Source organism: Eptatretus burgeri, chromosome 4 (assembly GCF_056783735.1).
Source record: "Eptatretus burgeri isolate ZD-2024b chromosome 4, Ebu_testis_v1, whole genome shotgun sequence".
Classification (NCBI taxonomy): Eukaryota; Metazoa; Chordata; class Myxini; order Myxiniformes; family Myxinidae; genus Eptatretus; species Eptatretus burgeri.
The window spans coordinates 26,132,443-26,159,942 of record NC_140964.1 but is presented as its reverse complement, the minus strand read 5'-3'; the positions used below and the strand labels follow the sequence as shown (position 1 = coordinate 26,159,942).

The 27,500-nt window shown below is 43.7% G+C and overlaps 1 protein-coding gene across 4 annotated transcripts in view; it reads left to right on the top strand.

Moving 5' to 3' along the window:
- LOC147027668 (uncharacterized) overlaps positions 1–27,500 on the top strand; it is a 201,041-nt gene that overhangs the window by 95,988 nt on the left and 77,553 nt on the right. For all 4 annotated transcript variants that reach the window (XM_085877210.1, XM_085877209.1, XM_085877208.1 and 1 more), the window contains exons 7-8: positions 8,982–9,134; positions 26,258–26,596. In XM_085877210.1, the coding sequence (XP_085733336.1) occupies positions 8,982–9,134; positions 26,258–26,596 (492 nt within the window). The remainder of the gene's footprint in view (positions 1–8,981; positions 9,135–26,257; positions 26,597–27,500) is intronic.

Below are 27,500 nucleotides of genomic sequence, written 5' to 3'. Positions count from 1 at the left end.
TGACAGTGCACTTGTTACCATGCAGGACTGTCTGGAGGGTCAGGTTTGCTTGACAGCAGTCACAGCCTGTTTATCATAACACATTTACATATAGGTGGTTGGATATTGAATGTGTCTGTGGTATTTAAAGAAACAATGGAACCAGCCTCTTATTTTTATGTCATATACATTCCCCTTTAACCATTTTATTTTCCATCAAAAATTATACTTTACATGTAAAAGTTATAAGCAAGGTAACCAGATGTATCACACCTGCACCAATTAATGATATTGCTTTTATTTTCTGCCCAGATTGATCAGTAAATAATTATAGATGATCGCAGTTGATGTTTTTATTTTATTCGCAAAAGCTGCCCACACACTTGGAGAATTCATCCACATGAATCAGGTCAGGTCAGGTATGGGAGCATGTGCCAGAACAGCACGTCGCTGCGTCCACTTTCCGCCGGTACTCCAGGGGCCTCTGTCTGGCCATCCCCCTGGCAGATGCCAGGCCCATCCCCATCTCCTTGAGATGATGGTCAACCTGTTGCAACCATGAGGCACGTGGTCGACCCACTGGCCTCCTCCACTCGTGAGACTCCCTCGCTGAGAGAATCTGGTGAGCAGGATCAGAGTCAGGAAAAAGAGCCACATGTCCATACAGCCGCAACTGACGCTCACGGACTATGCAGGTAACAAATCTCATCCGAGTCTCTCTCAGCAACCGCTCGTTGGACACAAAATCCGACCAGCGAGAGCCAAGGATTCTCCGAAGAGACCTGGTACCAAAGGAATTAAGTCTCTGTCTCAGATCCTTGGTCAGAGTCCAGGTCTCGCACCCATAGAGCAAGACTGGAAGTACCAAGGACCTGAAGACTCGGACTTTCGTCCTCCCGCACAGGTACTGGTAGCGCCACACCCCATGATCCAGTGAATCCATGACTCCCCAGGCCCGACCCAGACGTCTATTGACCTCTGACTCGCAGCCAGCAGAGACATGAATATCACTGCCAAGGTAAGTGAATCTCTCCACGACCTCAACATCCTCACCACAAACAGACACAGACAGGACAGCAGCATCCAAGATGTCACCGAAAGCCTGGATCTTAGTTTTGACCCAAGAAACCCGAAATCCCAACGGCTCCGACTCCTCATTCAGCACCTCGAGGGCCCCCAAGAGGATGTCTAAAGTCTCCGCAAAGATGACTGCATCATCTGCAAAGTCAAGGTCCGAGATCTTGACATTCCCAAATGACGCACCGCAACTTGATCTCTCCGACATCCTCCCTAGAATCCAGTCCATACAAGTGCTCAAAAGTGTGGGGGCAAGTACACATCCCTGACGAACTCCAGTAACAACTGGAAATAAGTCAGAGATGGTACCACCACACTTCACTGCACTCTCAGTACCAGAGTAGAGTTCAGACATCAGATCGATCAGTTTTGGTGGCACCCCACGAAGACCAAGAATCCTCCAGAGGACATCCCGATTCACTGAATCGAACGCTTTACAGAGATCAACATAGGCTGCAAGCAGCCCCTGCCGAAACTCTCGTCTGCGTTCAGTGAGGACACGAAGTGCAAGGATACGGTCAATCGTTGACCTCTTTGGTGTAAAGCCTGACTGCTCTGGACGCTGGTGCTCAAGCAGATGGTGGCGAACCCCATCGAGAATTATCCGAGCAAAGACCTTGCCCGGCACTGAGAGCAGCGTCACCCCTCGGTAGTTGTTGCAGTCTTGGCGATCACCCTTCCCTTTCCAGAGAGGGACAACAAGGCCCCTCTTCCAGTCAGTTGGGATGATGCCTGTGTTCCAGGCAGAGCACAAAACTGCATGCAACGACACGAGTGCAGCATTTCCACCAGCCTTGAGAAGTTCGGCATGGATGCCACAGATCCCTGGAGCTTTGCCCCGTTTCAACTGGTTCACCGCAGCCCGTGTTTCCACAAGCGTAGGTGGACCACAGTTGATTCGAGGGTCAGCAACAGGGATTGTAACACCCTTGACGTCCAACTCGACAGTTGGGGGATCAGCCTGGTACAACCGCTCAAAGTAACCGGCCCAGCGGGCCTTCACTTCAGACTCCTCTGTCAAGAGCCTCACACTCTCTGCTCGAACTGTAGTGCTCCGAGGGATGGGCTTGGATGAACGTAATGCGCGAATTCCCCTGTAAGCGGGACGAGAATCACCTGTCCACAGGTGATGCTCTACCCCCTCACAGATTCCTTGCACATAGGCCTCCTTGTCCACCCTCAGTGCACGTACAGTTTTACGCCTCAGCTCCCTGAACAGCTCAGCTCTGCCATTCAGCCTGGCCCTGCGACTCTGGTCAATGGTATCCAGTGTCCCTTGAGAGACAAAATTCTTCTTTGCCCTGCGGTGAGCTCCAAGGCATCCACCGGCAACATCAAGGACGGTGGTCTTGAAGGCGCTCCACAACTCTTCAGGACCCCCCAAAGCACCCAGAACCCCCAAGTGTCCACTCAGCCTGTTCGCAAACTCCTCAGCTACTCTCTCATCCCTGAGCTTGGCAACATCCAGCCTCGGCTGGGATGGTGCCATTCTCCAGGATTTAAGGTGCAGCTTTAGAGTTGCTACAACAAGCCTGTGGTCAGTATTGAGGAACTGAGCACTCTGGTAGACCCTGCAGTTCTGGATCATCCTCCAACGACCGTCAATGAGGACATGGTCAATCTCCTTTGCCACACCGCCAGCGTTGGAATACAAAGTCCAGCGATGAGCTTGTGGGCGCTGAAACCATGAACCAGCCACCCTAAGTCCATGACTTCTTGCAAAGTCAAGGAACTTAGTGCCATTCTGGTTCATAGTTCCTGACCCATGGGGACCAACACACACCTCATAACCATCCCTATCAGTTCCAGTCGATGCATTGAAATCCCCCAAGACTAGAAGTGTATCTCGTCTGGGGCACTGATCAACCACAGACTCGAGTGTGGCGTAGAATGCATCCTTCACGGTGAGATCACTCGCCTCAGTCGGAGCATAAACAGAGACCAGGGAAATGACACCTAAGGAGTGACGAATCCTTAATCTCATAATACGCTCGTTGACCGGTGTTACCTCAATTATCATCGGGGTCAGCTTATTGGTCACAGCTACAGCAACTCCTTGGGTATGGTAACCATCAGAGCGACCAGACCAATAGTAGGTGTAACCACCCACCATTATCTCGCCGCAATCCGGTCTCCGAACCTCAGAGAGAGCTGCAATCCCGATGTCCAAACGCTTGAGCTCAGATGATAACAGAGACAGGTGATCATCCTCTCTTAGGGATAGGACATTCCAGGCACCCACCCGAAGGGACCGCCTCAGGTTAACCCAAGGAGACCGCCGTCTGGTGGACGACACCTCAGCACCACTCCGACACACTCTCCCGCAATCTGACCCAGGGATGTTACCCCATGGTTTCCCTCACAGGTTTCCCTCACATGAATCACAGGTAGCAAAACGGATATGCACTGGTGCACTTTGGCATTTTCCAGAGGAATTTGAAATGACATCGAATAAACCCTCAAATATCACAGGGGTTGGGTTCCTGGAAAATTCCGCGATAGTTTGCACCGTGATCGTGGAAACCAAGTGCCAATGGGAAAAGGTGGGAGGTGGGGGGGGATCAGTTCCTGGGCTTTGATAAAATATAGAGGAAGGTGGACAGCAACCAGAAATGCACATCACAATTGAAACTAGAACGGGCACTCATGGAGCGCATACCTTCGCCGCCACTACTTTTTTTGTTCTTGGTATGAGTGTGGGGAACTGTTTTCATATGAATGGTCTTATGACACAAACCACATATCTATAATGTCATGACCCCCCCCCCGACTTTCCGGGGCTACGGACTAAACAACAATCAACTCACGTCGTTTTGGCGAGTCTTCACTCGCAAGCTCGGTGAATACAACGTTTCAACAAGAGAAGGTAGTCTCGTTTGATGCTGGTTTCATGCAAATCGAATAAGAATTGACTGAGTTATGCCGAAAACCGCATATTTTTCAAGGGCGTCCCCCCCCCCCGACATTTTACCCCAACCGGTGACATGTTATGACGTCATTGTGTCACAAGATTGGGCATTAAATTCTGAACATTTTGGTGCTGTGTTCATGTAAAGCGGACAAGAATTGACCGCGCTATGACAAAAACCGCATATTTTTCAAGGTCGTGACCTCCCTGACCTTTGACCCCTAACCGGTAACAAGAGTATGGGCGTCATTGTGTCATATTGCATATCACAAGATGAGGCGTTGAATTCTGAACATTTTGGCGTTAGTTGCATGCAAATTGAATAAAAATTGACCGTGTTATCGTAAAAAGACTATTTGACCTTTTCTTGACCTTGACCTTTGACCCGAACGATCCTAAAATCTAATCGAATGCTTCCTGGCTAATAACCAATCATCCCACCAAATTTCATGCAATTCGGTTTTATACTTTTTGAGTTGTACGAATCACAAGATTATAAATAAATAAATACACGCCACCAAAACATAACCTTTCGCAGAATGCGAAGGTAATAAACATGTAAAATAAATGTAAAGCATGTTAACATGTAAATACAACAAGTGAAATCCTTCAATACAGCGTGTGTGGTGAAGCAAATGAGTATATTAATGTTATTGAAAGAAGCACTTCACACTTTGCCACCAATATCTGCCTGAATTGTAAGTAAATTTTAAGTACTAATGCATGACGAAACACTTGTTTATGGCTAATATTAAAGAGAATGATGGCATAAGAAGAACTTAGCTTTCAGCGTTCGGCGCGAAATGCGATGGTGGGCGGAAATGACGTCTTTCATTCGTTCGTACATGAGAGGGGAGCGTTTCTTGGTTTTTTTTCCGTCAAGCAATAAATTCAATGGTTTTCACATATATAACACATTAGTTTCACAAATTTCCATTGAAATACTCGGGTATTCCCATCAATTGTCGCCATTTCCGTCACGGTTATGCACTGCCATCTATCGGACGGCCGTCATTGGCTCACTTGAGGCATGTGGGGGGGAGGGGAGGGGGCGAAGGGTAGAGCAGGGGAAGGGTGAGCGGGTGAAGGGGATTCAGCAATTGGAAGAGAAGCATTAGCTTTATGACGAAGTCATCTGCAGCATTTCCACATAACCACTTGCTCAAGTGCGACTATCCTTCACCATCTTATCTTTAACCACGGAGTCTATCTTTCCTCTTTCCTGCTTGGAACCTCCTGCAGTCTCTCCATAAATCTTTGTCTTGATTCGTTCCATAAGCTGTGTTAGGGAGTGTTTCACAGCATCATGGTCAGCCAATGCTGCTTCCCTGACTAATGTTACGTGATGGAGGCCGAATCCTGTTTAATTTCTCAAACCAGTCCTTGGAGCCTTCGGATTGGTTACCGTGTTTCATGAAGCGCCTCTTTTGATCTGATTTCACTCTGATGCTGGAACGGTGAAGAACCACGACCATTGCCACGCTAAAGTGGTGATTATTCGGTCGAAACATTGGTGAAGTGATGTGGTTTGAGAATGTGTTTTTGAGAATGAAGTACGAGAACGCGGGTTCTAGTCTGGGTGAAAGTAAGGGTTTGGGAATGAGGTTCGGATACCGAGTTGGAACATGAGGGTTTGGGAACGAGGTTTGAAGGAAAATGAAGGTTTAAGAATGAGGAAGAGAACAATGGGGAAGGTTATCCCTTCAATTTATCCTGTAATGGCAACCCACAGATACCGCATTTTCACCTTGAGCCAACCAATCGAACAAATTTATCTTTTTGCCTAACGTCATAATCTTTCTCTGCCTTTTAGCCCAACTAACTTTATCCATCGCTTTATGTTTGGCTGCTGTTCAATGCGGTGCATGAGAAACAACACAAGGCTCATAATGGGAGATTATTGTACACGTACGGGACGCAAACGATGACTCAGCTCAGCTCAAAAACAATGTTTAGTCAAAATGAAATCTCGCAACAATGAAATAGGAACACAATAGTTTGCCCACAATTGGCCGAACCGCATGATATTTGAGGGTTTACTGTAATTTCCTATTTTAATATCCTATGTGCAAAAAAGAATATTGATAACAAAATACGTCGAATCAACGTTTTTTTTTTTTTGTTTTTTTTTTGATTTTTTATTAACATATAGTCTATTCTTCGGTCCTGAGTTCAAGCCCCGTTGGCTGCTGAATTAACACCAGGGGGTTGACTCAGCCTGTAATCCTTCCGAGTCGGCGAAATGAGTGCCAGTGTACTGGTCCCGGTGTATGCCCCGGTTAGAATAGGTGTACCATATCCCTGTGTGTCGTAAGAGGCGACCAGGGTTGGCGTCAGGAAGGGCATCCGGCCATAAAACATTGCCTCAAGAAAAAGCCAAACCCCTGCACAGCAGGGAAAAATGGCTGTAAAAACGGTCATTTTTATATAGTCTATTCTTCCAAACCATGTCATTTACCCAGACTGGAGATTATTATTTTTAATTGTGAATTATCGTCCTTGTGGATGTTGTGATGAATGTACATGTGAGGTCAACAACTTCTGAGCGTTCTTTCATTGAGACAGCATGCTCTGCTCATTACTATTTGGTTCGAAGTGTTATTTTCAGTCAAATACCGTCTAATATCTCCCCCTTCCACCCTCACCCCAGACAAAGCTCTGTTGACTCAAGTTGTTTATGGTATCATGTTTTTTGTAGAGTTCTTTAAAACTAACAGATAGAGCCATCAAAGACCGGTGATTGGAATGATTAGCATTTATTTGATAGGATGGCCATAGAACAACAACAACAACAACAACAATCATGTGTTGAACGGAACAGAGACGACAACAAACGAATGAAGGATGGGCTTGAACTGCCAATGAAACGATTGCCATGATATCATCCAGTAGAGTCGAATGCTTTGATAAAAGTCTTCTCTTGATTAAGACGTTGCAAATTATGTCTGTGGAGTTTAGTGAATTTGCGTAAGGTGGGTAAAGAGATAGCAAATCTGACAGACCATGGGACAGATACTGTTGTACTATTTATTATTTAAAATATGCAATTTTCTAAACTGGTGATACTCTGCTTGTAGAATAATTATATTACCCTGCACACCCGAATCAAAGAGCGATTGATTATGCAGTTGGTTCATGGCCGTCTGTCCGTCCGTTTGTCTGTTCATGTCAGTTTATGATTGATGAACAACTTATTGAAATTGAATGTTATTACTCTGTGTGCGCGAAGTGAAAAGCGAGGTGAAGAAATCTGTCGTGTACGTACGTACGTTCACATATGCATTTTGTTTAGAGCGTACATCAAAAACCATTCACCGAAGGAAATTGAAACTTTACCACTTGTTACATGACCATTTGATATTGAGCGTACATCAAAATTTTTAAAAGTGCAATTTCTACACATTTATCCCGAAAGTGTAGATAGATTTAGTTACAAATTTGCCACCGGAAGAGTTGGCTCGCAAGTTGCACCAAGCCCTCAAGACTGCATGGGGTAAGTATTCCATGAATGAATACCATCTAGTATTTTGAACATGAATCGGAAAACATACCTGCTGTTTTACAGTACTTTGTCTCTGAATTTGTGTTGACTATACATGCGCAGAGAGGAGTGAATTTTTTTTCCTCTGCCTGCCTGGCAGTCAAACAAAATTGAAAATCATTCCAAATCGGAAGCTTACTCTTTTAAGGACATTATGAAGGACACAAACTGGCACGAATAACTGATGCAACGCTTTCGATCAGGTGATTTAATCGACACTGTGAAAACGGTGGTAAAATTCGGAATTAATTATTTATCTGACTTTTTCAATCTTTATTTTATTTAAATTGAATTATATACTTGAGCATTATATACTTTAAATACTATATATATTTAAATTATATACTTTATTTAGAACACAAATTGCCTTGTTTAGACTTCCAAGAGCTTCCAGTTTATTCGTAATTGGACATGTTAAATAAGGTGGTGTGTAAGACTGCTTCATTACCGCAAAACTTCTGGAATTTTTTAAACTAGAGTATTTTTAATATTGTTTTATTGAAATTTAAATTTACTAGGGCATGCCCGTAGGTGCGTACCTGTAGGTGCGTGCCTGTACATGCAAACAAAGAAACCAAAATAAAAACTTTCAAACCGCGTGCTAGAAACAACAACCACACAGGCCGTTCCTTCGCTCTCACGTGCCCGTACGTGCGTGGCCATGCGTGCAAAAAAAATGAAACTTTCAAACCGCCAGCCAGAAGCGACAACCACACAGGCCGTTCCTTCACTCGCGTTCTTGCGACAACCACACTTCCACACACAGAGTTAATTAAAATCCAAATAAAAATCAAGTTTACCTCCCTGTCATTGCTTGCCATGACATTCGCTGCCATGTAACCGGCACGGCCCGTGACGTCATCGTCGGCCGGCCGCGCACCGACCTACGCAGCAACGTGTCATGTCATTGGTTGGGAAATAAATGGCCCCAGCAATGTGTCATGTCATTGGTTGGTAAATAAATGGCTGCAGCAATGTGTCATGTCATTGGTTGGTAAATAAATGGCCGCAGCAATGTGTCATGTCATTGGTTGGTAAATAAATGGCCATAACTTGGGAAGCACTTGTCCGATTAATATCAAACCTTGAAAAGGCATATTCTCAGGTCCCCAGTAATATACCTGGCAAGTTTCAATTAGATCGGACCAGTGGTTGTCGAGAGACAGCGGTGTCACACACACACACACACCTGAAATTATAGATAGATATTTGAGCAGTATTCGGGGTATCGTGTTCTGTGAACTCGTTATTAATTTTTTCCCCTTCCATCTCCGCAATTGTCTGATAACATCAACAACGTTGAGCTGCAATGCATGTTTTGTTCTGCTGCTGTGAATTTACTTTAATCATCCTCATTGTATATAATTAATTACTTTTAGAATGGGAAATAAAAAGTAAATATTGATTGGTCTATGTGCAGCAAGTGATGTTTTTTGTACTGGCTCACTCACCTCTGATTTATTGTTGCCATGACAGTGCCTGCTTCACTGCTCAGGCAGACAGCACCAGGTCAGATGTCAAGTCGTGTGGCATTCGTTGGACAATGTGGCCAGCCAATGCCAATCCGCTTCCAAATGCCACAAGCTGCACAGGTCCCGGTGCAGGCAATCGAAGCGACTGCAATCACAGGTGAATGTCAAGTCTTTGGTGTAACAAAAGTTTTGCTGCCTCATTTCAAACAACTGTTGCTTGACTTGTGTTTTTTTTAATGTCAAAGGTGCTGCAGGCATTATTACTGTTCCTCTGTCACTGAAGGTGGACAGATAGTATGTTTCTGTGTATGTATGTCAGACCCCTGTCTGTCTGTCTGTGTCTGTCTGAGCAGTTCTCAAAAAGTTGTGAATGGCTCAGACGAAATTTGGTGTGTGACAAGGACAAATTGATTCGATTTTGTTGAAGATCCGGATCTGGATTGTCACTTGCCCAATTACTCCACAACTTTTCAAAATATTGTACAATATATCGTTTTGGCCCGATCTCTCAATTGTAAAGAATCACTTAAAATTGTAGTATTCAGATCTGGATCCTCATCGAATTATAATCAATTTGTCCTTGTCACATATCCAACTTGTACACCAAGTTTAGGCCAAATCTGTCTTACTTTTTGAGATATCCTGATCACAAACAAACAGGCTGACAGACAAAAAGGAGCGAATACATAACCTCTGTCCCCCTCAGGTGGCGGAGGTAATAAAAAACATTTTTGATGATGACTTCAGTCGTCATTGTGCAAATCTATACAGTAGTGTATCCACTGTAAAGGATTTGAACCTGGGAGGCCATCATATATTTATGTGAGCTATCTGTGCAGACGGGAAAGCCAATCAGTGCATCCTAATTCTTGCTCGTTTATGTATTTTTATATTTTTTTTGAGTCATGGCAAACAACACATTAAGAAATGTTTCCATTTTCCTTTCCAGCCAGATTGCTTTCAGAAGATTGTTTGTTAAATATTTGGATTGAATGTTATTTGAACGAAATTTTATTTTTAAGTTTGGAAATGCAGAGAAGAAAGTACAAAGGGAACCTCATATTTGAAAATCGCAAATCCAGCACCCATGTCATGTCTTGTCTTGTCATTGTGGTACCTTATTGGCTGTGAAGTCACATTCACAAACACCATGTGACATGGATTTATTTTATTTTTTATTTTTGGAAACAAAATCGAGGTTCATGGGAGGGCAACTTGACAGGATAAAAAGGCAGGTTATTGGCAATGTGACCACAGTTGACTGCAACAAGCAAGGGAATGAGTTTATATCAAGAGGATGTCTTTGACTCCTTCATGTCCTTTCACAGGATGGTCATGAGGTCATGACTCCTTAATGTCTCCTTTCTGAAAGGACCATCTGGCAAACCCTCCACCCGACCACCCATCTACTTTCTTCGCAATCCTCTTGAGGCAGTTCAGTCATTCAAACTCCTGGGTCTCACTGTCAGTCACAGCCTCGTGTTGGCTTATCGGTTAAGGTGACTGGCTTAAGATCCACGTATCTTGAGTTCAAGCCCCTGCCGTTTCGTTTAATTAACACCAGGTGGGTAGACTCAGCCTGTCATCCTTCCAAGGTCGGCAAAATGAGTATCAGCTTACTGGCAACGGGGGTATTGCATCAGCGGCTCAGTCGCGCCCACAGAAGAAATGATGCAGCCACAGGATGCATACGAATAAATAAATGAAATAAATAACTATCAGCCACAATCCTTCGAGGGCAAACCACATTTCAAAGTTGGCCTCCAAAGCCACCCACCAACTGGGCATCCTCGGTCATTCAAGTCATTCCTTGGCACACCAGAACTCCTATCCACATACAAGGCCTTCATCCGCAGCTTGATGGAGTACTGCTCTCCTTTCTGGTCTGGTGCCCCTGCCTCACATTTTACTCAGCTTGATGCCATGGAAATCAAGGCTTTCAAAATTATTGGAATCTCCTGTGAAGAAGCTAAGTCTATAAATCTGTTACTTCGAAAACCGCACAGGTCGGTGGTCTCTATGTTTTCTAACGCCTCCTTTCTGGTCTTGCACCATCTGCTCTTTCCATACCCCCAGGTTTCTGCAGTGCATGCAACCCCCTTCTGGTGAAACTATCTAAATTCAGGATCACTGCTTGCTTCCACTCATTTGTTCCTCACTTTCCCCTGTGGAGCAAATTTCCACATCCTCTTCAATCTCATTCTTCCCTGCAGGTCTTCAAGACAGCTGTTCATCACATCTCAGATTGTCCCCAATCCAAAACCATGATATTTTCCACCCTCATTAACCCCATCCCAATCCCTCCTTCCTCCAAATTTCAAGTTTTCTCACCTGAGAATTTCCTTGTGTCTATCTTGTCAACCCGATGCATCCTCTCCTGCCCCTCATTCCTCACCACACCCATTGTTTGTCTAAGTCTGCCTCTATCTTGGCCTTCAACTCTGCTGTTGGTGTTTTCCCCCTTTCTCAACTGTTCCTTTTGTTCTGTTGTCCTGATCCATTCAGTGTACTAACACGAGCTCTTCCACGAGCTTTGACTATGTATACAAAAACAAAAAGGGAGAAGAGGAAACGGTATCCTGCAATTAAGAGGAATGAGTGAGGTGGAGTTGATGTTGATTGAAAATATTGCATGGAGGAATGGGAGGATGACAGGAGATGATGGCACATTATCCCCGGCATGTTATCGTAAAATATTTACAGCGAAGATGGAAACAAAACTACACCACATGGTAGATGATGAAACTTTATATTTGAGTCGCTTTTCTTTGCTGATGCAGTACTGTGCACAAAACATCCATTTGGGTGAAGGGATTCTGGTGACTCTTATTGAAAATATATATTTATCCAATGCTGAGTTTGGAAATACTACTACGTGCCCGTGCGTGTGCCCGTACGTGCAAAAAAACAACTTTAAAACCACTTACCAGAAACAACTCCACAGGCCGTTCCTTCGCTCTCTTGTGCCCGTACGTGCGTGACTGTACGTGCAAACAAAAAAAACTTTCAAACAACCACATAGGCCGTTCCTTCGCTGTCGTAAACGACGACTGGATTGGGGCATTGTGTTTAAGAAAATCGAGAAAGAAATCGATAAAGTACAGAAATCGAGAAAGAAAGAATACAGTAAGTAAAAAAAATCGAGAAAGATTACAATAAGTCATCACTATCCGGAAGTCCGGAAGTTAAGTCCTCACTCTCCGGCAGTTCGCATATCGCAGTTACGATTATTCGCAATTTAGTTTTAATGGCCAATTATTCAATTAGCGCCAACGTATTTTGCCTTTTCGCAATGTCATCGCAAGGAAAAACGCAAAGAGAAGAGAAGAGAAGAGAGAGAAAAAAAAAACGTACGTGCAAAAAAAAAAATAATAAAAACTTTCGAACAACCACACAGGCCGTACCTTCGCTCTCTTAAACGACGACTGGATTGGAGCATTCTGTTTATCTATAAATGCGCATAGGAAATGGAGAAATTATTAGAATACACTTAGTCCACTATCCGGAAGGCCGTACATTGTAACCCGTAAAGGCCCAGTCACACCTTGACGTTTTAGCCAGCAATGGCAAAGTATTAAAATGTATGTAAAATGCTGGCTTACGTTGAACCTTTGATGTTTTTTTTTTAATGATTCGGACGTATTCATAATGACTTGGTCTTATGCATAACCTATTAGTAACGGACACAGAACGTTTCGTTGTGTTATGGATAACTTATACCAACGAATGCTGAACCTGTTGTCGGCCTTCACAACCTATGCCCAACGATAGTCTAACTTATGCATAGCGCGCTGCATGCATCGCTGACGATGACGTGGCGTAGGTTATGAAAAGGCTGCCGCACAACGATTCAAATCATAACCGCCACAGAAATGGAAGTGTCAACATCGCAGTCACACCTTGGCAATCTTGCCAGCGTATGCCGACCTCTGAAAAATGCGTCTAAAACGCTGGCGCACGTCGAATACGGTATGGGTAAGTTTGGTATGCGTGAATAGAACGCTAAAGTACGCTATCATACGTCGTATTAAATGGAGTACGTCTTTTAATTTTAAACATGTTGAAAATTTTACGATGTACTTGCCGTATGACACACGCTCCGCATGCGATAGGAATAAGTTATATGCACTATATGCGATTGTTGACACACATCGACACACGTTACTTGTAAGGTGCTCATAAGTCGAAACACGTCAAGGTAATGGTTAGCATCAGTGTTCCAGACTCCCGGTTTTTTTTTTTCTTCGGTATGACGGTGTTCAGTGTACAGTGCGGTTATGGTTTAAATCGTTGAGCGGCAGCCTATTAATTATATTATATTATAACCGCACTAGAAATCGAAGTGTCAAAATCACCATCATACCGAAGGAAGGAAGAAAAAAAAAAACAAACAAAAAAAACAAAAACAGGGAGTCTGGAACACTGAGGCTAACGATTACATTGATGTGTTTCGACTTATGAGCACCTTACAAGTAACGTGTGTCGATGTGTGTCACCGATTGCGTAACGTGCGTACAACACGTAACTCATAGGTTAGAAAAAAGGTTTCGGGTACGCTAAAGATTACCTCGACGTGTTTCGACTTATGAGTAACTCACAAGTAACGTGTGTCAACGATCGCATGACGTGCCTCCAACTTATGGCCAGTGTTATGCGGAACGTGTGAGTCATACGCTGGCATAAGTCTTAAAATTTCAAGGATGGAAAATTTGGGGACAACCGAAAAGTACAACGTTTAAAGCCAGCGTACAACGACGTATGGCAGTGTTTTTCAGCGTGCTCTCAATGTTATCAAAACTTACCCAGAACGTATTCGACGTGTACCAGCGTTTTAGACAAATTTTCGAAAAATCGGCATAAGCTGGCGAGAATGTCAAGGTGTGACTGGGCTTTAACGGGGAACGCGGCTGAGGTTCTCTTTCCCATCGGCCATACCTATGCAGCAATGTGTCCTGTCATTGGTTGGTAAATAAATGGCCATAACTTGGGAAGCACTTGTCCGATTAATATCAAACCTTGAAAAGGCACATACTCAGGTCCCCAGCAATAATACCTGGCAAGTTTCAATTAGATCGGATCAGTGGTTGTCGAGAAACAGTGCGCGCGCGCACACACACACACACACACACACACACACACACACACACACACACACACACACACACACACACACACACACACACACACACACACACACACACACACACACACACACACACACACACACACTGCTGGAATTATAGATAGATCAGTATATGATTGATATTGATAATTTTTTAATTACATTAAGTTTTGACGAGAAAATCTGAACATAGCTGTCTTTTAAATCTACACCACAACAGAGCCATTGGTCTGTCCGTGTTGCCATTTTTCTTGGAGATGGCTGAATGGATCTTCGTCCAACTTAGAGCTTCATGTTTTTGAGCGCTGGTGTGTTTTCGGCAACAAAAATGAAAATTTTGCAAAAGAAAAAAAGTTCGGGTTTTTATCCCCCGCCACGTGGCGGAAGTGGGATATTGTTGTCACCCGGGTCGTCCGTCCGTCTATCGTCCGTCCGGCTGGCTGGGCGCAACATTTATAGCTGTGAGTGCGATAACTCATAAACTGTTCGCCATATTGATTTGAAATTTAGGTCACACATATACCACCTGAAAAGGAAGAACCCTATTTATTTTGGGCGTGGCCGGATCCAAGATGGCCGATTGGGGCGGCCATCTTGAAAAAAATGTTTTTTCGCCATATCGATTTGAAATTTGGGTCACATGTACCACCTGAAAAGGAAGAACCCTATTGATTTTGGGCGTGGCCGGATCCAAGATGGCCGACTGGGGCGGCCATCTTGAAAAAAATGTTTTTTGTAATAAATGGAAAAATGCTTGTCTGATTTCAATTATTTTTCAATGGCGGGGGATTCCCCATCTCTGATGGGTATATATATATTTTTTTATCGCGCTATATTGCCTAAGCCTTTGTAGTTATGTGCAACATACTATTAAATGATCCCCAACCTCATTCCTTAGTGGGTGTCGGGAAACGTTTTACGCCCCACTAGAAAATTGACCGGGCAATACCGAGCAGCGCCGAGTACTCCTGCAATTACGACATAAAAATATTGGGGAAAGAAAATGGACACCAAGTGAAGCTCTGTGGAGAAGTGACTGTTGCAAATGCAATTTAAGCGATGGCATGCACAATCAAAAGAACTCCGAACAAAAATCTTTGTCTACAAATTGCAAACAAGAAATGCATTGATATATAACATACTGCACTGTTGGACCCCGCTATTTGTGGGGGAAACATTCCTGAAAAATGCCGCTAATGTCGGGGCATTTTGTTGTTTTTTGTTGTTGTTTTTTTACATATACATGGTCTCGGCTCGTGGAAGAGCGATTACACAGAACAAATCAGGACACAACAAAAGGAACAGCAGAGCAGCGGGCGAAGTCGGAGACGGACAAACAAGGGATCCGGGTAACGATGATGTTACCCAAAGCCCAAAGCCCAAAGGGTGGACAATATGGATATATAAGCAAAATTGTGTTTGAACAGTTTGTGATTTTTGTCAAGATCTGAGGAGAGGGAAGAGACTGCTTGCTGTGTCTGTCTGTCAGAAGGATGAGAGATGTCACAGCAGAGAGTGGAGTCATCAGCAAAGAGATAAAGATTATTTTACAGAGTCAATGAGATCATTGATGAAGATTAGGAATGATAAGGGGCCAAGAACACTGCCTTGGGGTACTCCAACCTTGACGGGGAGAAGAGAAGAAAGGGTTCTATTGAGAACCACACATTCACTACGAGAAGGGAGGAAGTCGGTCATCCAAGAGTGGAGTCGCCCTTGGATTCCAGAAGCAGATAGTTTGAAGAGCAAGGCAGGATGCCAGAGACTGCATCAAAAGCTCGAGATACGTCCAGAGAGATGGCCCTGATCTCATGTCTGATATTGAGTCCTCCACCATTGTTGAGAGAGAAGAAACAGCATGTCCAAGGTGGAGTGACCAGGTCTGAATCCAGATTGATGATCTGAGATGAGGCTGTTGGAGAAAAGGAATGATTTTATGTCAACTGTGATGATAGATTCCGTGAACTTGCTGATGATTGGAAGAACAGTAAGCTAATTGGGCTGTAGTTAAGGGGATGTTTTTGCACCTTTTTATGCAATGTTGTGATGTTGGCTGATTTGCAATTTACCAGGTGGATATAGGAGACCAATCATTCCTGAAGTGTGAATTTTTTTTTTAAATTGAAGTCCTGCGAAGCGTGAATGTCGAAGCAGGTCACGCTTTCTGACCCGCAAATACACGGGGACTGGAATAACGAATCTGCAAATCGCGTGATCCGACAGGATGTGCAGTTGAAGGTCGACCTGCACTTTATTTTCCAAAAACCATGAAACTTTCACGATTCATTTTCCCCAGCAACACAGACACTTGTCTCATTAGAGCAGTGGTGCTTTCATGCCAGCTTCATGTAATTATTTGGAAGCAGTCTGCAGCCACAATTCGCACTTGGTTGCGTAATAGTTAGAGCAGCAATTCTGAAACGGGAGTCCATGGAACATGATGTCTTGTCAGGGGGTACATGATATCCATTTTGATTTGAGACAGCAAAAGAGGAGCTGTTTGTACATGAAGTAATAACGAAACGAACCGCTCACCCCCTAATGCTGGGGCACGAAATGAACCGCTGGCCCCGGATGCCGGGGTACGAAACAAACTGCTGGCCCCGGATGCCGGGGTACAAAACGAACCGCTGGCCCCGGATGCCGGGGCACGAACCGCTCCGCTTGCCCCAGATGCTGGCGCAGGGACCAAACCGCTCCGCTCGCCCCGGATGCCGGGGCACGAAATGAACCGCTGGCCCCGGATGCCGGGGCACGGACCGAACCCTCCGCTCGCCGCGGATGCCGGGGCACGGACCGAGCCGCCCCAGATGCCGACGCACGGACCGAACCGCTCCTCTCGCCCCGGATGCTGGGGCACGAAACGAACCGCTCCTCTCGCCCCGGATTACGGGGCACGAACCGCTCCTCTTGCCCCGGATGCCGGCGCACGGACCGAACCGCTACACTCGCCCCAGATGCCGGCACAGGGACCGAACCGCTCCGCTCGCCCAGGATGCCGGCGCACGGACCGAACCGCTCCACTCACCCCGGATGCAGGCGCACGGACCGAACCGCTCCACTCAACCCGGATGCCGGTGCACGGACCGAACTGCTCCTCTCGCCCCGGATTACGGGGCACAAAACGAACCGCTCTGCTTGCTCCGGATGCCGGGGCACGGACCGAACCGGTTGCCGGGGCACGAAACTAACCGCTCCTCTCGCCCCGGATGCCGGGGCACCAAACGAACCGCTCCTCTCGCACTGGATGCCAGGGCACCAAATGAAGCACTGCTCTTGCCCCGGATGCCGGGGCACGAAACGAACCGCTCCTCTCCCCCAGATGCCCAGGCACGAAACGAACTGCTCCTCTTGCCCCGGATGCCTGGGCACCAAACAAAATGCTCCTTTCGTCCCGGATGCTGGGGCACCAAACGAACCGCTCCTCTCGCCCCGGATGCTGGGGCACGAAACGAACCAATGCTCTCGCCCCGGATGCCGGGGCACGAGACGAACCGAACCACTCGCCCTGGATGCCGGCACACAGACCGAACCGCTCCGCTCTCCCCGGATACCAGGGCACGAAACAAACCGACCCGCTCGACCCGGATGCTGGCACACGGACCGAACTGCTCCGCTCACCCCGGATGCCGGCGCACGGCGTATGCGTCCACAGTGAGGGAACAATTCGCTCAGCTAAAGCACTCAATCAAGCAGTCCAATTAAATAGTTGATCAGGAACGGCTGGCCAGGCTGTGGTTGCATGTCACATAGGATTTCTTAAACTTTATCGCTGTTCTTCACGGTACCCGCAGCAGAGAAAGAAATTGAATGAATTTGTTCAAATAATGACTTTATCCGCAAAAGAGTTGCTGTTTAATGCAGAACAACCCTGGAGACATCGCAAATTTTAATCGCCCGTGAAATAAACATTGCAGATTATCCATCATGTTGCCTGCTCATCTGTGTAGTGTAAGCATCACGTACATAGTTTCACAGTCGTACAAACGTTATAACTTTATTTTATACGACCGTTTTTCACCAGATTTGCTTTTATTCCCTGGAGAGCACTTCGCGAAATCTTCGAAAATATCAGCACAGATCTGGCAGACGCTATGGATAAGGACTCTCTCTGGGGGACAGGGTGTGAGGTCAACCAGTGAATGCATTAAATCATATGGCTGAATGAAGCTGGTTAATTTTGGCACATTCCTAAATCATTTGTTCATCAATATATTTCTCCAAACCGTAGAAAAAGATATGTTTAATGCTTTGGAAATTTCACAATTTTTTGTGTATTTATGGAGAAGGAGGGCCCATCGCCTTGCTTTCCTAAGGTAAATAGGTATATCGGCTTCGTTGTAAGACTCGTTATTTCTTTAAATTTTCATATTTCACTCCAGATGTCAACACTTGTTCCTTCCGCATGATAACCGATCCTCAAAGCTGAAATATTATTTTGATGATGTACCTTAATTAGTCCTTCAGAGTTGATCATGGAAAATTGCATCATATGATGGATGAAATCGCTCCAAGCTCCTAATTTGAAAATTATAGTACATACAAAAGCGATGTACCCAGCGATTTGTAGCTACGATGAACAGGCATTCAATAATATGAGTGAGGAAACTGAAAAAATAAAGTATCGTAAAGAAATCGTTGTGGCCTTTTCAAAGTCAAGGCTTGGTTGAGCATGCCAAAAAACATGGTGGTTTCAGACACCAGCGAGGTTACCTAGGATACCCCTTAAGGCCTCATAGAGAGCAGTGACCAAGGATGCACCTGATAAAGGATATAATTAAATAAGGCCGTTGATCATGATCAAAGAGGGTGTTTTAAATAACCCAAACACCCAATTTTCAGTCGTGCACTTCCTTGGAGTTTTCTTCGTATGCATGCAAATTTTCAGGCTGCTAAGTTTCATGGTTTTGGAGTTATGGAGGAGCCACACACACACCACACGCACCCAGTTAATAGGTTTTGAATATAGATTCCTCTGCAGCATGTGTCTGCTTGGCTGCATCATTTTCTGGGGATGCAGCACGCTGCTACTCATTTTGCTGACCTCGGAAGGATTACAGGCTGAGTCGACCGTACCTGGTGTTAATTCAATGGCCCAACAGGGGTTGAACTCACCACCTTTGGATCTTAATCCAAGCACCTTAACATACACATATCTGTTGTTATTCAGAATTGGTTGTTCAATTCTTTGAATATTGGATGCGTTGATTATTCAGAACTATCCGAAACCCCATCACAGACGGATTCCGAAGGTTGACTATTGCCACTATGTGCGATGCACTCTTACAGGTACGAAGTTTCTTTCTGTCCAGGTCACAGTACCGAGAAAAACGTGACGCGACCGTAAGAAGGAGCACAAAATTGGTCATTCAGTCTTAATATATTGATTGTTGTTCAATTCCCTGAATGTTGTATCCTTCAACCCTGCTGTTGGTATGGCCTACCCCCTCCCCTTTTCGACTGTTCCTTTTCTTCTGTTGCGTCCTGATACATTCCCTGTTCTCGCTCTTCCACGAGTCTTGACCTTGTATACAAGAAAAAAAAAACTACTTCACAGGACACGTGCAGTGTTATTTCAATTTCACTTCAATTTTAATAAAATGGCGATTTTAACAATAGTTTAAAAATTCCAAAGTTTAGAGCTATTGAAATAGTCCAGAAGCAGTTCCGAATGCAAAACTGGAGCTTCTTGGAATTTATTATGACAGATGATTTGTATACCACAGTCGTCAAGTACTGTTGGACCCAGCTATTCGTGGGTCAGAAAGTGTGACCTGCTTCGATATTCACGTATTTGCATTTTTTCTATTTTTAATTTAAAAAATATATTTCACGACTGGTCTTCTATATCCACCTGGAAATTTGGGAATCAGCCAATATCATCACAGCATTACATAACCAGAGAGTTGGTGTCAAAGCCACCCAATGCTTGTCTGTTTATACATTTATCGTTTTTAAAAGACTCGTCTAATAAATAATATTTTTTTATAAAGCATTGCAGTGAAGTCTGATCCAAATAATTTTAAAGCAATTTATGTATTTGTATATTGTAATCAGTAACAAGAGCGCAAGTGAGCACAATATACGCCCGAACAAGAAGGTATATACAGAATTGTGCAAGGACATGGAAAACGGCATCCTGATTGCCATGGCAACCTCTTTAGATGACGAACGTATGTCGTGACACACCGTCTCCACAGTCTGTACCTATGTTCCAAATATGAAACGTGAAAGTTGAAAACTTTGGGAGTTCGAGTGCGGACAGGAACGGATGGAAAACGGCATCCTGGTTGCCATGGCAACCACTTTAGATGACGAATGTATGTCACGACACACCGTCTCCAGTCTGTACCTATGCACCAAAGGTGTGAATACTTTCTGAAGGCACTATATTTTCACTGAATTTTTTTTTGTTTTTATGCGACCACTTGTCCAATTGATGTGAAACTTGAAATGTTGGAGGGATACCCCATGGAGAATGTTTTATTGATACCTCTGATGTCACATGTCACATGATATGGCAGCCATATTGGATGAAACGGAAAAATTTGGATCACTTCTTTCCGAAATTGCTCAACGAAAAATAATTAATCCATGGCATATGTCATCAACTCCCCATGGAGTTTATAGGGTGATACCTCTGATGTCATCGTTACCTCCAGTGGGAGATCTCTCACCACCATGGGCAATCTAGCCATTTTCAATACACCTTGGCATAGGGTTTAGGGAACGAGGATGACATTTGCCCATAGTCACATAACATACTCATTATAATGATCTATGGATTTTCATTTACAATTTTGCACAACTCATAGAATTCCTGATTAAGATCAGGATCCTTATAAGGAGATATTTGTTGTGAAACCATTACAGATGCAGTCGTTTTTCTCTTAAAGCAACTGGAAATCAATGAGGGTAATGCTCTAGTAGCACATTTGAAAAATACTATGGTAACAAGTAATATTAGTCCAATAAAAATCCAATGCAATAATTTTGCCCACCATCCTCCAAAGATCCCTTTGAGCTACAAAATATTCAATCATCTATAATAATTATGAAATTTATCTCCTTTAATTTTTTTTCTGTCAAACTTGCAATGTGTTTTGATTTGTCTGGGATATAAGTACAACATTCATACCCAATAACTGCACAGGTTCCACATTGTGCAGCAAGTATCAAATCCAAAGTGATCCGATTTTGCATAGCTACTGTTCGCATAGCAATCATTTCGGCATTAATATATGTTAAATTATCCTTGGTTTCATAAGCAAACAGTTCCAAAGCAGCCACCATATTTATAAGTTCGTCAGCCGCCTTCCAACTTCCGTACTGTGGAAGGATGGTCATAAAGGTCCAGTTAGTCTGAGAAATGCCTCACTTAATTTGTTTTGAATTTTGAAATGGAGAATGGGTAAGTGAACGTGTATGAGGTACCACATAACCTAAATAACAAGAACCCATCCAATTAATTGGAAGCCATGGAAAAGCTTTGTTTCCACAAATGAAATCGGTTATTCATTGATGCTTGTGGTCTCATTGCACGGTTTTCAGTAATATAACTTTTGCACTCTGACCTACCTAACATTCTTTTCTCTGATGACTTTTGCACTCGACATAATTCTACTTTTTCTTTCATTTGTCTTAACACAAAATATGGAGGCATCTTGCTTAAATTAAAGTTAGGCCGGTATCAGTTACTAAAGTTTTGTCATTGGATACAATTCCTCTTCCCGTTAGTCGTTTCCATAACTGCTGTTTGCTCTCGCGATTTTTCTTCTCGCTCCTCATCATTTTCCCGTTGCATGCATCTTATAAAATATTACACCACTCATCCCATTTAAAAGATACTGCTAATGGTTGTATTCCACTCAGCATTGAATTGGGTATGTGAGTACAAACCTAACAGCTACATTTATTCAAAGTCTTAGCATGTTTTGGAGAGATAGCCAAGTGGTAATTCCATGTATCCCATCTGGATGCAAATGTGCCTTTATACTTTCTGTGAAATCCCTTTTGCTTCCACTCTTATGTAGTAGCTCGTCTTTATATGTTAACTTCCTTTTATGTCTTTGTATGTGATGAATGACTTGGTGAGTCGGTGCGGATGTGTGAAAATCACTTATTTGATGAATTTACATTACAAGCATTAGCACGAGTATCATTCATTGGTTCTCTTGACCATGGGAGTACCCCTATCTCTACCATGCAAGTCAGAACAAGTGAAATCCTTCAATACAGCGCGTGTGGTGAATCAAATGAGTACACTAATGTTAAAATATGCAATTTATGCCTTTTCAGTTGAAAAACAATTAAAAAGCATACTTAATATTTGAAATGTAAAAATCTTGTTATTATTGTGATAAGCACCTTTATATATAACAGAAGGAATGAAATCGTTCGATATGGCGTGGCAGGACGCCGCAAAAGAATGTAAGTAAATTTCAACTACTAATGCATGACGAAACACTTGTTTATGGCTAATATTAAAGAGAATGATGGCATAAGAAGAACTTCGCCTGGAATCCTCGTGCATAACACTGCCCACACAACACACGTGGTGTCCTTTGACCAATCAGGAGCAGTGCAGTTACAGTATCGTTTCCTTCAGCTCGATTGGTCTTGTCCTGCACGTGATGTTTTGCGGGTTTTTTTTGTTCTTGTTGAATCTGAGGAGATTATTTTTTTCGTTCTTGTTGTAAGTAAATTTCAACTACTAATGCATGATGAAACACTTGTTTATGGCTAATATTAAAGAGAATGATGGCATCAGAAGAACTTAGCTTTCTGCGTTCGGCGCAAAATGCCATGGTGGACGGAAATGACGTCTTTCGTTCGTTCGTACATGAGGGGAGCATTTCTTGATTTTTTTCTGTCAAGCAATAAATGAAATGGTTTTCACATATATATATATATATATATATATATATATATATATATATATATATATATATATATATATATATATATATATATATATATATATATATATATATATAACACATTAGTTTCACAAATTTCAATTGAAATACTCGGGTATTTCCGTCGAGGTTACGCACTGCATCTACCGGGCGGCCGTCATTGGCTGTCTTGAGGCACGTGGGGGGGGGACGGGGGGGGGACACCGGCCCCGCCTGAGACGTGGTAGACGACGCCGGGGACATTTCAAACTAGGTGCAATTGTATACAGCGCACGCGCTGTAATAACTGGAGTAATCAAACAAATGACAAGAAAGGCTATCATAGTAGTCATGGGGTTGCCATTTCGGAGTCCTCGGGATTCCCAGTGCTGTGGGCTCTTTCGCAGTGGGAGGAGTGGATCCATGCTGCTTGGCCTTGACATTTTACAGCAGTATGATATATCAGCAAGACTTGATATGGCCCAGTCCACCTTGGTTGCAGGGCATTCTTTCTTTTATGAATTTTTATATCAACGTCACCAGGTTTGAAGCTGTGGCAGTCAGCGATAGCTGGCTCCGGCAGTGCTTCCTTCACTTGCGAATAAAAACCCTTGACAGCACGGTTTAAAGCAATACATAATGTAAACATTGTGTCATCCATCTGATCCAAGTCCATTTATTTATTTATTTTACAGTTAATGGAGCTAAGTATGGCACCCTCATTGGTCTTCCCATTATGATCTCATGTGGGAATAAGCCTGTTTTTCTGTTGGAGGTTGATTTCATTGCCATCAAAGCTATTTGTATCATATTTGGCCATTTTAGCTGCTTGGTTACAAATCTTGGCCAATTTATTTTTCAGGATACCGTTCTGTCTTTCCACTAATCCTGCCGACTGAGAAACCATGAACCAGCCGCACGAAGTCCATGACTTCTTGCAAAGTCAAGGACCTTGGTGCTATTATGGTTCACGGTTCAAGACCCATGGGGACCAACACCTATCATAACGATCCCCAACAGTTCCGGTCTATGCATTGAAATCCCCTAAGACGAGAAGACTATCTCGCTTGGGGCACTGATCAATCACAGACTCAAGCGTGGCATAGAATGCGTCCTTCACAGTCAGATCAATCGCTACAGCAACTCCTTGGGTATGGTAACCATCAGAGCTACCAGACCAATGGTAAGTGTCACCACCCACCATGATCTCGCCACTATCCGGTCCCTGAACCTCAGAGAGTGCTGCAATACCAATGTTCAAACGGTTGAGCTCAGATGATAACAGAGACAGGTGATCATCCTCTCTTAGGGATAGGACATTCCAGGCACCCACTCGAAGGGACCGCCTCAGGTTAACCCAAGGAGACCACCGTCTGGTGGACGACACCTCAGGACCACCCCGACACAAACTACCGCAATCTGACCCGGGACCTTACTTTGTAGTTTCTTCCTATCATCAAAGAATGGGGGACCCGAATGCTTTTCCCCAATCCCGTCATGCGGTGAGCTGCCCTGTGAAGGTGAGCTGCACAGGAGGTACAACCATGGAGTGGGTTTTCAATTATCTTTGCATTTTTGTTGTGTTTTGCGGAGGGAAGGATTTTACGATGGTCGGAGTGCAAATCCTGTCACCAACCAAAAAAAAAGTAACCCTACTGCAGGAAGACGTCCGCAGACACAGTTGGATACAGGATATTGATGGCCGTTGGCTCACCAGGAGCTCCTCTGCCCTTTGACGGGTTTTGTTTTTAATCCTGCTTGTGTCCATATCGCTGCTTGTATCATCGGCTGCTCGTAAAACAGCGACATCATCAAGAGAAGGAGCAATTGCAGCTGGTGTTCAAATATATTAATACCAATAGGGCATCCGGGGAAATGGCCGCGGCTTTCGCAGCTTCATCTACTCCAGCATTTCCTTTCAAAACATAAACAGAACCAGAGCATCACATTTTATAACTTCAATTTGGGAGGACAAAAGAATTGCCTTGAGCAAGTTAGCAATTAACTGGCCATTCTTTACCGGAGTGCTGGCAGATGTTAGAAATCCTCGCTCACGCCACAAGGTAACAAAATTATGAACTATGCCATATACGTGGTGTGAATTGGTGTAAATTGTCGCAGTTTGGCCTTCTGCCAAGCAGCAACCACGAGTTAAATCAAACACTTCAGCTTGCTGGGCGGAACAGTTTGTGGGCAATTTTCTGCTTTCCGGTCTCTCCTTCAATGCCCGTGAAACAATGTTGGACTTTCTGTGTAACCCTGTTGAAGCACAGTCCACATGTACTTTCTGCTCTTTTATGTGATTGCAAAAAGAAAGAGATTCAGGCTTGATGGGGATAGAAAAGAAAACTGAACACAAATCAACAACCGAATAGTATTTGGTGTTACTTGGAATACTGGAGAAGATAGTGACAGGATTTGGGACTACAGGATATGCAGGTATGATGCAATCATTTACAGCTCTTAAGTCCTGCTCAAAGTGCCATGTTGACTTTCTTGGTTTACGTACTGGCAAGATCAGTGTGTTGAACTGACTGACCGTGGGAACAATAGTTCCCAGTTCTAATAGCGCTTGGACTATGGGAGCTATTCTTGCTTTTGCTTCTTGTTGCAATTGATGTTGTGGTCTGTGAGGCAATCTTTTCGTCGTATCTATCGTGATCTTCACTGGTGATCTAAATTCATCCCACATCATTAGGGTGTTTTGTCCACAAACGCAGGAACCTGATCTAATAGTTCAAGCGATGCTTCTGCAACCGAGGCATAGGTGTAGCGACCCCCCCCTGCCTTGGGGAATTGACCCTTTTGCACTTCATTTACTCACACCTGTGCCAGGGAGTCAAGCACCTCACGATTCCTTACCGAATGCCCGAAACGTCAACTTCTCCTTGTTTCCCACCGCAGTTAGCATTCCTCTCTCAAGGTCCTGTTGATTTAATCCATTGTTTCATCTCTCCGCTGACCCAAGCGGACAGTAGCCTTCACCAACAAGATTAGTTTTTAATTCTGATTGTAAGCTAGCTTGTATTACAAGAAGGTATTTTTGAGAGAATTTTCTGAAAAAAAATTTTCCCCACAAAATGCTTTGTTGCTGGAGAAGCAATTCCATTTGTAATATTTTTATGCCTCTGCAGCCCAAGGCTGGAGGCATTATTTATTTTATGTATAATATATAAAGTATGGTTCTGAATTGATATCTGTGCTTCGTAATTTGACAAGTAAAATGAGCACAACATGTGAACTTTTAATTTGTTTCTCCAGACGTGACAGCAGCTCAGGTCAAACAATCAACTCCGTCAGAATCTTCCAAAACGGGAGGTGTGCAAAATCCATCTGCGCCTTTGTCTACGGGGCTCAGTACTACACTGCAAAGTGCTGTTGGTCAGGAGTTAACGAAAATTATTCCTGTCAAAAATGAAATTGAAGTTCCGATCACTCAAAGTGCCACAGTGACTCCGCCAGGGAACCGGGCGAGGAAGCGTTTGGTGGACGCTCAAGATGAGGAGCAGCCGGAAGCCAAGCAAGCTAAAGAATTTATGAGCAGAACCACACCTCTCGGCACAGAACCTTTGAACCTTTCCAACACGACTCCTGTGAAAGGTAATCTATCATTAATTATCTTGTACTGCAGATAACTTTTCATTGAGCAGTAAAATGTCAGAGTGCTTTATAAAAGAAAGCACAGAAAATGAAAATTTATGAATAATATCAAACAAGAGGTGAGCACTAAGCCTGGATTTTGGGAGTTTCACGTGGTGTCGGTTACTGGTTGCTGTGCTTTGTGAACGTGAAAAATGTTTGCAAATTTTCATCGCAATAAATGTTTATCCGAGGCTGTCATGGTGGCAAAGACAATTATGTTTTATCATATTTTTTTCCGAGTACTGTTCATGCCCATTGTCAAACACGTATGGGATTTTAGTTGTATTAATGAGTTCTCTTGTCACTTTTCACACCATGGTACACAACACCCTAAGTTTTTCTTTTTATTTCCCCACCCCCCCCCCTTTTGAATGCAATTTATGAGATTCTTTCGAAAGAACTGCAGTCCTGTTTTCCACTTAATAATTTTTTTATCTCCATGCCTGAAAAAACGAAAAGAATTATAACAGGTCGGATGTTGTAATCCCCTGTTCTGTTCTGTCCTGTCCTGTCTATCTGTCTGTCATGCGATCTCCAAAACGGTTGTGCACAAATTCACCAAACTTGGTAATTATGATCACCACATGCAAAGGTGTAAGAGCGGTGTCATTTTTGGTCCTGCCCTCTGGGGTTCTGGGACAAGGTGAAAAGGTCAATTACAAAAAAAATGCAATTACGGGCACATTTTAAATGAAACTTTTTCTATGCAATCAACATTGGGAGACGCATGAAATGTGAAACAAGTTTTTGTGTTTTACCTTCAGTTCATGTCTCAGGTGGTAGGGACTTAGGGTCACAAGGGTCAAATCAGAAGTTTTTGTTGTTTTTTTTTAAACTCAAAATTTGATATTGGGTCATTCCT